The sequence below is a fragment of the Merops nubicus genome, unplaced genomic scaffold (assembly GCF_000691845.1).
Source record: "Merops nubicus isolate BGI_N331 unplaced genomic scaffold, ASM69184v1 scaffold41293, whole genome shotgun sequence".
Taxonomy (NCBI): Eukaryota; Metazoa; Chordata; class Aves; order Coraciiformes; family Meropidae; genus Merops; species Merops nubicus.
This window is the reverse complement of record NW_008599193.1, coordinates 1-10238: the sequence shown is the minus strand read 5'-3', so window position 1 is coordinate 10238 and position 10238 is coordinate 1. Positions and strand designations below refer to the sequence as shown.

Sequence of the window (10238 nt, the reverse complement as noted above, 5' to 3'; positions counted from 1 at the left end):
GGAAAATAATAAACAGATGATAAAACACAGTAGAAATATGTAACATAACAAGCATCTACAGCATATCTTATTTTAAAAAATTGTCATAGCACATGGAAAGAGCTTCCATGAAAACTTTAGACATCATCTCACCTTTTTGTAACAGCTTCATATAGACTCCATATGTTGTCCAGCACCAACTGCACAAACAAAGGTTTCTTTCCTTTTGACTGGTAGAACATAAAGACACAGCCAATTACCAGCAATTCCTCACTTCTACAATAAGCTTGAGACTGTAATTTTCACTGACTGTTTTCATAGGGAGCATGTAAAACCTTTATTCAAAATACAAAGAGATATCTGTTTCTACACAAGATCGCTACTTCAACAGCCTGTCTTACAATAATGGCACACAAGCTGCAAAAGAAAACATGAAATTTAGAAGTGAAGAACAAACATTTCAAATTCAGAAAATGAGCCTGATAAATATGGAACATGTGTGCCTTGAGCCTGGTTATCACCCTTTTTATAACTATTAATCCTCACCTATGAAAACACAAAATCAGTGTTAAATGAAAACAGGGAAACTCTCTTCTCTGCTCTTAACTTCCAGTGGTGTGAATGCTTAATGCAAGACAAGTGTCGTTTTCAGGCCAGGATTTTGGTGTAGCATTCAATCGTATTTCACTAAGCCAAGATTTACAAAATCCTAAGTCCTTAGCTGTTGAAGGTCTCTTCAAATAAGACAGACCTACTCACTACCTCTATTTCTACATTGTCAGTCTTCCACTCATCTTGTGTGTTTTGCCCTGTGCTGAATCCTTGAAGCTGGAATGTCCCTTGCTTTGTGAACAGAGACACATTTAAGAGCAACTGTGGGCACTGTTAGATGGGTTTTCCTCCATGTAGCTTCTGAATGGTCAGGTTTGGAATGTTCTCTTCTCCATGGGCTGATCCAAGCCTATCCTAGGGACTTTATATCTCCACTAATGTTGAGTGGAACAGAGGAAAATTTTCAGAACACAGTATGACTATAGAATTTAAAAAAACACCAAAATGAAATAAAAGTCAGGTAATATTTCTGGCAACCTCCCTACCTGATCACCTTTCATTATCTTCTTTGCTTTTGTATTCAGAAAATAATCTCCCCACAAAGTCTTCAGGAGCACAGCATGCTTGATTCCAATCTTTTGGCTGTACAGTTTAGCAAAATGTTCAATGCTGAAAGGAAATAAAATGCATCTTCATAAAAGTGTAACACTGCTTATATGTGCTTATCAGCCTAGGCAACAGACAACTTACATGAAAATCATACAAAAATCTCAAAGCCTTGTTTTACACCCATTTTTCTAATTGTCTTCACTTAGCTATCCACGTTTAACGTTCACAGCTGCAAAAATACTTACTCTTAACAGCTCAAAAATGACAGCAGGATTTGGATGGTTTGGTTTTGTTTCAAGTCAGCTTCAAGGTTGAGCTTGTATATTTGAACTAAATATTTGTGTACTACCTCCTCAGTAAGAACTCAAAAGCATAATACAAAAGTTCCAAATATTTATGTGATGACTCTCAAATTTATTCTGTGAAAGACATCCCATGACACATTTAACTATAGTCTGTGACCAGAATGGTACAAGTTAAAAGCAAAGTATTCGTTTGAGTCACATCTGGGCCATCAGATAGTGGTAATGATTTTTAAATTGACTACTTACAGTACTTTCTGTTGTTTGAATTATTGCTTTAATAGTGAGTAAAACTCAGAAAATAATATACAAATTGTAATGCCATAACTGTGTTATAAAGCCAGTTGTCTTGTTCGGTGGTCTACACGAGTTACTAAAAGCAGGCTGCTCACAACCAGAAGAGGGAGTCCTGAATATTCTATGACTTCCTTGCTGAAAATGTACAGTGAGCAGTAACAGAAAAAAATTTCACATATTTGCTCCCAGTGCATGCAGAAACAAAAACATGTTTACAATCAGAACAATCTTATTTACATAGCAATGATATCTGTGAATATTCTACTTGAAATCCAGAATTCTTAAATTCCTACACACCTAAAAAAAAAAGCCTTGCCCATGTCAGCAAAACATAAGCTATGAATTCTGCACTAAAACCAAAAAGGAGATTTATTTTTTTTTTTTTTTTTTTTTTTCAGAAACTACACCAAATTCTGAACAGGGGGCAAACATTCAAGATCCTTGTGCCAGCAGTTCCTACATATGTACTTAGGGCATTTTTCACCACTGAAGGATAATGAGAAAAGCACCAATTGTAATGGATGGATGGATCCAGACCCAGTAGCAGAACACTAACACCCTTTGCCTAAGTTAGATGCATAAATGGTTTAGGCTGAGATACAATCTTGTACTTGGATAGTTCAATTAATATAATCTTTAAAAACTTTCAGTGGAGTAGAAGGGGATTAAAATTTGGGAAATCTTTGCAAACATGGTTTTAGCCTCATATTCAGTAAAAAGCATAATATTTTTTTTAAGTTAGTCTTGTATCAGCGGAGTATTGGCAAACAATAAACACAAACCCTATCAATCCTCTCTAATATACCAATATACCCATCAAAAATAAGGGCACACCTGGCCCATTTCTTACCACTATTTGAGGCTAAATTACAGCCAATACTTAGATTTCAGTGTTACAGAAACTCTGCAAGTAAGGTTAAAGCCACTTGACAAACATTTCAAGTGTGAGGGACATAGCCAATGCAAAGAAACAACTAAAGCTTAATTCACCTTCAGATTACTGTAGCATGTATCATTAACCACCTACCACACATTCCCCTCTGCAGAAATACCAGTTACCAATGTATACCAAATACTAAAGCTTTGGGGAAAGCATAATTAAAAAAACAAATTTAAGAGAAGGTATTCTCCTTGCAAACAACAAATTAGGGACTCTGAAGCCATGAGCACTGTGTTAGAGAACTTTTCTTCTCCATCTCTCTGCATATACCCCAGCATTTTTCCAAGTGAGATACAGAACCCAGAAGTACTCTGACTAAGTAAACTCCTGTGTCAAACAGATCAAACTGAAGTATTTTTTGCTAAACTTCTTAGCTGGAGAAACAAAACAATTTTCTACCACATTTGTATGAAATTTAATTCTATCTGCAGAGAAATTATCAGAGGAAAAGAAATCATGAAAGGAATATAATTGTATGGCATCTCACTCTTACAAAAACAATCATTATATTCCTCTACCATTTGTGAACAACACGCTTGCTTGCTCATTACAAAGGTGATCATAGGGTGTTTATGACTACATGCTTATGTCAGAATGTAGTTCTGTAACCTATAAAATCTTCAGAGTTAATCATTTACTTGCAAATATCAAATAGCTTGATCTAAAGAAACAGTTTCTCAATTGCCTTTGATCTTATAATTCTACGTATTGTAACAGAGTACTCCAATGTATCATTCTTTCCAATAAACTTTCTTCTTAACGTTTAGCATTCCCTGGCAGCATACTTAGAATACTAATGACAAACTTAGGCTACCTTTGAACTTCCTAAAACAAAAACTTTTTGGTTTCATTCATTCCTGTCCACTGGGTTTGTCAGTATTCAAAACAAAAGCAAACTGCAAATTGCCCAATATTTATCTACACAGGACAAAACCAGCAGACAGCTCTAAATCATTTCAACATCCATTAATTAAAATGTTCACACTGACTCTAAACTTGAACAAGGTTATAGCAGTTGCATCCTAAATACTCTGTATAAGAACAGTTTACTACTGTAGTCCATTTTTTACCATGGAATGTCAATGAAAAGTTACAAGTCAGAAAAGCTAAAGCCTACAGGAATCAAAACCCTGTCTCCCTGCACATCATAAAACAGAAAAGTGACTGTGGGCACTATGGGAATGGAGGACTTCATATGTCTGTTAATGTGCAGATCACAAAAGGTATCAGAAAAACCCCTTTAGCCTTCAGAAATTAAAAAGCCTCCCCCCACACATACCCTCTATGAAAAGATCTCTTTCAGATTAAAGAAGATACTACAGCTTGAAGATTTGTTTTCAATTTCTTTATATACTTTGATTTTTCTTTTAATAAATTACTATTATTCATGACAGACAAACTAAAATAGCCCATTTTATTTTCCCTTTCCTCTGCAGTGATAAGAAATTCTTGTGTCAGACAACAAACTATGCATGGAACCTTATTTAAGATCTTGACTTTAACTTAAAAATCCTGGAGCTGCCTTTACTCAAAAGGTTTTGCAATATTAAAGACACGCACTGTACTACTGAGCATCTTTTTACTCGTGTGTTCATGATGAGGACAATGACTCCACCTCGTGGCCAGCAGTCAGCACACGTATATTCTTTACACTAGCCTGCTGCCCTTTGGAACTAAGTAGTAAGAAAGGGACCAGAAACCAGAAAATAACAGATCACAAACTCAAACACAGGCATCCAGAAATTTTTGAAAATTATTCTATCCCCAGATTCAAGCTGATGAGCATAAACATTTGAGGAAAAATGCATAATTTTGAGGACAAGTCGAAGCCTGGTATAGAAAAAAGCACATCACAGTAATTCTGTGACCCAGAATTGTACTAGACTCAAGTAGGTAGCTCAAACTGCTACTCTTGATGCCCATTGCCTGTGGCTGCCTCCTACACTGCCACAGGCTTGGCCCTAGTGAATGTCAGCAACTGATAAAATACTACGTTTACCAGGCTAGGCTGGACACCACAGTGGGCTCAGCAGCTACTGTGGGAAAAAAAGACAGGAGTCCCCCTGTCATGTAGATGACAAAGCTGGTAGTATTTTCAGCTGCCCAGTGTTAATAATATATTAGAGTTGATGACACACAGTTGCATATCACATAAAAATATTAAAAAGATCTTTAGAAATGTTAATCTTAAAGTATTTTCAATTGCTTCACTACAGTAATGAATTAGAGGAAAAAAAAAAAAAAAAGTCAATAACTAGTTCCCAGACTTACCCAAAACCCCAACCATCAATTGCACTGGCAAACACCACATTTCCATGCTCTGGTGAAAAATAAAGATGTGAATCATCAGTGTCCTCCAGTCCAGCACTCCAGTCATAAATTTGATCTCCCGGTGCAGTATCTGAAACACTCTCACTTTCTGCTTCTTTCTCAGCTCTTTCTTCTAAGACTTTAGAGGTAAAGAGTGCTCCAGTGAGGGCATTGATCTACAGAAGGATATGTAAAAACACCCTAAGATTCATTCACTCTTTCACAACCCCATACAGTTAAAATGCAATTATGCCCACCCTTCAATATATAAAAAAGGCTTATTTTACCACGATAGCACGCCTGAGATTCATTTCACAATTTGAAACACAGACCTTGTGTATCTAATATTGCCCACCAGAAGACAACAGGAGCTTGATGAGACTAACATTTCAACTTACACACCGTGTACTCTCCAAGTCAAAGTCAGCCTCATCAGAATTAAATCAAACATGCAGTATCTCATGTAATGCACTTTGTCTCTTAGAACAAGGAATGGTGAATCAGGAACGTGTTATTGCCAACAAACAACAAAAGAGGCCAAAGGGAAACCAAGTAGATAAGCTGTTGAAAGTAAGTTCTTGGAGAAAAAAAAAAAAGTTTGAAGGCAACTTAACTTACAAATTACAAGATTAACTTTATCCCTGCATAAATCCATCAATGGCAGGAGCAGTTTATAGGTATTATTTGTCTACCTCCAAACAAGTTTAAGCAGTTTAACAGGAAGAACAAAACATTCAGCGTATTATTTCTAAAAATGGTGACTTGTCAAGAGGCATTTAATACTATCTTCTCTACCATGGTCATTTTGAATGAAGCTGAAAACCAACTAGAAAGAGAATGTATCTCAATATTATAAATTAAATTAGATGTTATTGCATTTGATCCTCAAAAGTAAGAAAAAACTGGCTTCACTGCACTATATTTATTGCAGCTATAAAGCAGTGAAAATAAGTCTTTCTCAATTCAAGAATGGAAAAAAGGGGTAAGAAAAAAATGTTGTATGAACATGACACATGACACTATAGCATGAATACCTGTTCCAAAATATTCTTAAGGTGCAGGTATGCTTCCTGAGGGCTGAGCTTGAGCTCCACAATCAAGCGATCAATTTTATTAATCACCAATACTGGACGTATGTTTTCTAGCCACGCTTGCCGAAGAACTGCTTGAGTCTAGTAAGAAGGAAACAGTTAAAAAATATCCATTACAGAAAGCTTGATACCACAAAAGAGACACAATATTAAATAACAATATAATTCTAAAATTTAATTAAATATACAATACAGGACAGGTTGGCATTCAAACCAGAAATTTGACTCCCATAGTACACAGTGTTAGTTATTATAGAATTCTGCAGAATGGCAGAATTTCACAGCAAAAACACCCGTAACAAAATACTCCCCCTTTATAGAAGTAAGCCCTGAAAAAAAGAAATCTCATTACTGCTTACTTTTTTCACTTTCAATACGTTAAATGCACATGCAAAGATATTATTTGCACTAAGACATTTAATTTTTCTCTATACAGATATTCCACTACCTGAGAAATTGCATATTCACTGTTCCAACCCTGCATCACTCCACCCACCACTGCTAACAGCTCACCAGAATTGCTCAGTTTCTCAGCACAACTATGAAACCAACTACCCTCTTCCATACCTCAAGTACTGTGTCATTTTTTTAAGTTTCACAAACTTTCTTAAACTAGCTCATCTTTTATTTCTACACCAGACACTTAAGACTTTGCTTACTCTGTCCTCTCTACTCTCTTTCTCTATTTAATATACATTATTTCACCTGTGGACAGACTCCTTCAACAGCATCCACCACTATGATGCAACCATCACAGAGTCGGACAGCAGTAGATACTTCTGAAGAAAAATCCACGTGCCCTGGGGAGTCTATTAAATTAATCAGATATTCCTGATCACCTAGGATCAAACAATAAATTAATATTTCAGAACAGTTTTAAAAAATATCTCTTTCAGCCACCCAGTTATACTGCTTAAGCTATTACTGATTTCTAAGGACCAAACCTGCATTACACTTAAGAAAAGTTCCAAGAGGACAGGAGGACTGTCAGCTGTGTAACATTTAGCATCCTGTGCCTACTTGGTTTTAATTTCATTCCTAATGCCCATCTTCATGTTTCAATGCCCATCTACCTACGGAATATTAAAACCAAAACCACACCAGCCAACCAACCAAAAACACTAACCCTGAACAAGCTTTTAGCAGCATTACAGATCGGTCTAGCTAAAACACAAATCAACTGCATTACAGTCTACTTTTTAAAGATAAATCATGGCACACTATCATAAAAATAAACCCTACATTCTTGATAAAATGCCTCACTTCCATCTTGTGTTTTTTTAAAAAAAATCCACGTGAATCCATATTACTAAAGTAGATTCAATATATCAATACAGAAGTTTTCAGTATTTTTGACGTTAGTCCCCCCAAAAAAATCTGCTCAGCAGAGACTATAAATGATCTCACTGCATTTATCATCAGCCACAGTCAAAATATGATCAAGAAAACTTTGCTATTGAAGACTAAAGTCTAAATGTCAATACAAAAAAAACCCCAACTTATGTAAAATGTTCTAACCATTATAAGTAAGGTGACATTACAGAGTCAACAATAAACCAGCCACAGTTTATAAGTTAGCTGGAAGATCATTGGTTTCAACTGGTTTTTATAATCAGCTGTAGCTGAAGTGGAAAGACATAATAGTGGCTTTTCTGCTCACACAATTTTTCTGTTGCTCTCTTTTTCTGCACAATCCTGTTTGTAATGTATTTCATATTTTCCATTTGTCTAGATGAGGATAAGACTAGTGAAGAACATGGGAGTCTTAACAAAGATGAGACTGTATAAAAAACCCTCTGAGCAATTCATAGTAGAGCACGACAAGCACTTGACATGTAAGCACAGTGAAGGTAATACTGCACAAAATCATTTAAAAATTTGTGGGTTTTTGAAACAAGAGCTTGCCTTTCAGTGACATTATTTCAAGACTTAAGATCAAAATATAGAGATTTAGGTCTAAAATAAAAAGATAAAAGCAACTATTCTGATTGCCTCCACTGAGAGATACGACTCAAGATGGTTTTCCTAATCCTGACATGAAACTTGGTTATCTTGGTTAACAGGTGAACACATGCCTTTGTTTTGGTTTTGTGTTGAACACTTGCTTTGTGCAAGTCTTTGCAGAATCACAGCCTAACACTGAGCAAGACAAAAGTAAAAGTTGCATACAAAAAGACCTAGACAGCAACAATGAAGAGAAAGGGAAAATTAACAAGTACATGCATTAAAGTTGCCAGCATCCACAACTCACCTTTCACAAAGTGCAATGAAATGGCACTAGATTTCATTGTTATTCCTCGGATCTGTTCATCTTCTCTACTGTCTAGATATCTCAGCTGAGCACAAAAACAAACGAAGAGGTGATGAATTCATAGAATTATCTTCACAAGTTACTGTCTAAGAGTATGACTGCATGAAAATGGGGTTTAGCAAGACTAGGAATGGGATTGTAAATCAGCGATGATTGAGGAAATTCCACCACATATATACCAGAATTTTGTTAAAAATGCCAGCACAGCTCTACCTTTCCTGCCAAACGGCTAGAGATGATTCCATTGCTAGATATTAGGCAATCAGCTAGAGTAGTCTTTCCTGAAAAGAAAAACAAATTACATTGTTTAAATTAATATAAACAATGGAAAAAGATGCAGTAGTATTATGAATACTGATAACATCTTGTGTTCAAAGATATCAACAAAGGCTTTAAAATGCCACAGAAGTACAACCTAACTTCAAAAAACATAGATCTCATCATTCAGCTTCACCTGTTAATTGTACACTATTTTTTTTTTTTTACAAGTGGATGCAACCTTACCTGTCATGACCAGAAAAGCTAGTAAGATAACAAATAGTACATCAGGTCCTCAATATATAATGCAATTAAACTAAAGATTTGTATCCTAAAATGAGCATTTATATTTCTACTTACAGAACAACCATCTTCTATTAAGTAAATATAGAAATACAAGAGCCTACCTCACACATAGATCTATTTAATTCATGCCAACATTCAGCATCACAGAAGTTGAAAAGCTTCAGTTTTAACTATTCTGAATTATTATAGTGAAATGTTCTCTTAATGTCTAAAAGATAACCTGCATCTGGACAAAAGAAACATGCATAGAGCAAATTTACTTCTCGGAATCCGAATTCAGGCAGTTTAAAGCTAAATCCATGAAACCTTACTGATTTCATAGAAGTCTGGAAAATTGATCAAACAATGATAAACTGTAAATAATTACTAATTGTAGGACCTTGGCTTAGATCAGATGATTCCCTTTAAACTACTAAACACAGGAGACAAGAAGAAACTAACGAAGAACATACTGTTCCAATGAAGGCTACAAGATTAGAAGAGTGCCAGGAGGAACTGGCCTCAGCCAAACAGCAAAACTAGGGAAAGGTAAAGGTAATAGGGGGAGATCATGATCACCAACTCACTTAAGGACCAAGAAGATTCACCCATGCTCTCAAGGAGCATTCACGTCAATTTAAACACAACTAGCCAATAACAAACGTAGTACAAATCCCCAACCAGTAAGTGTAAAGGTGGGTTGGTTCCTGTTGATCATGCAGTGGTATAAATAAACCAGAGTCTGTCTACAGAGCAGAGTTAGCTTTGTGGAATATCACCTAGCTCCCAACTTTGTACAGATCTCTAATAAATACATACAAATAAATACCCCAGCACTGGCTGTGTTTCAGCCCTCTGCACACCGGGTAAAGAACCAGCATTCGAACCAACACACACACAAGTCCGCCTGACAAGGTTTCTGCCGGTCACAGGCAGCTTTCTTACCATGATCCACATGGGCTAAAATACAGATATTCCTGATTCCAGAAGTCTTCTTCTGGAGGCCAACCATCTTTCCCACACTTGTGAGCACCATGTTACCTAACTCTGTGAACAGAGGAAAGTATTTTTTTTAAGGGCCAACTTCAGAAACACTGGGGTTTTTTTAACTGCGTAATTTGCGAGTGGAGCTGCTCATCGGCACCCCTCCTCTGGCCCGCGGCGCGTTCGGACGCCAGAACCCCCAGCGCAGGGCACGCCTGTATCCGTGCGGAGGACGCGAAGGTCGGAGGTTGGGGCTGGTCCCTTTCCCCCTCCGGACGCAGAGGAAGCGCCCGGGCTCGCACACCCGCCCCAGGGGGCCG

At 36.7% G+C, this 10238-nt stretch overlaps 1 protein-coding gene across 1 annotated transcript in view; it reads right to left on the bottom strand.

Annotated features, from left to right (window-relative positions):
• Nucleotides 1-9970, bottom strand: part of EFTUD1 (elongation factor Tu GTP binding domain containing 1) — a 77930-nt gene extending 67960 nt beyond the window's left edge. The window contains 8 exon segments of the mRNA XM_008937273.1: nucleotides 123-209; nucleotides 1077-1200; nucleotides 4951-5165; nucleotides 6024-6161; nucleotides 6786-6919; nucleotides 8332-8416; nucleotides 8605-8672; nucleotides 9880-9970. Coding sequence (XP_008935521.1) covers nucleotides 123-209; nucleotides 1077-1200; nucleotides 4951-5165; nucleotides 6024-6161; nucleotides 6786-6919; nucleotides 8332-8416; nucleotides 8605-8672; nucleotides 9880-9970 — 942 coding nt within the window.
• Between the last annotated feature and the right edge of the window lie 268 nt (nucleotides 9971-10238).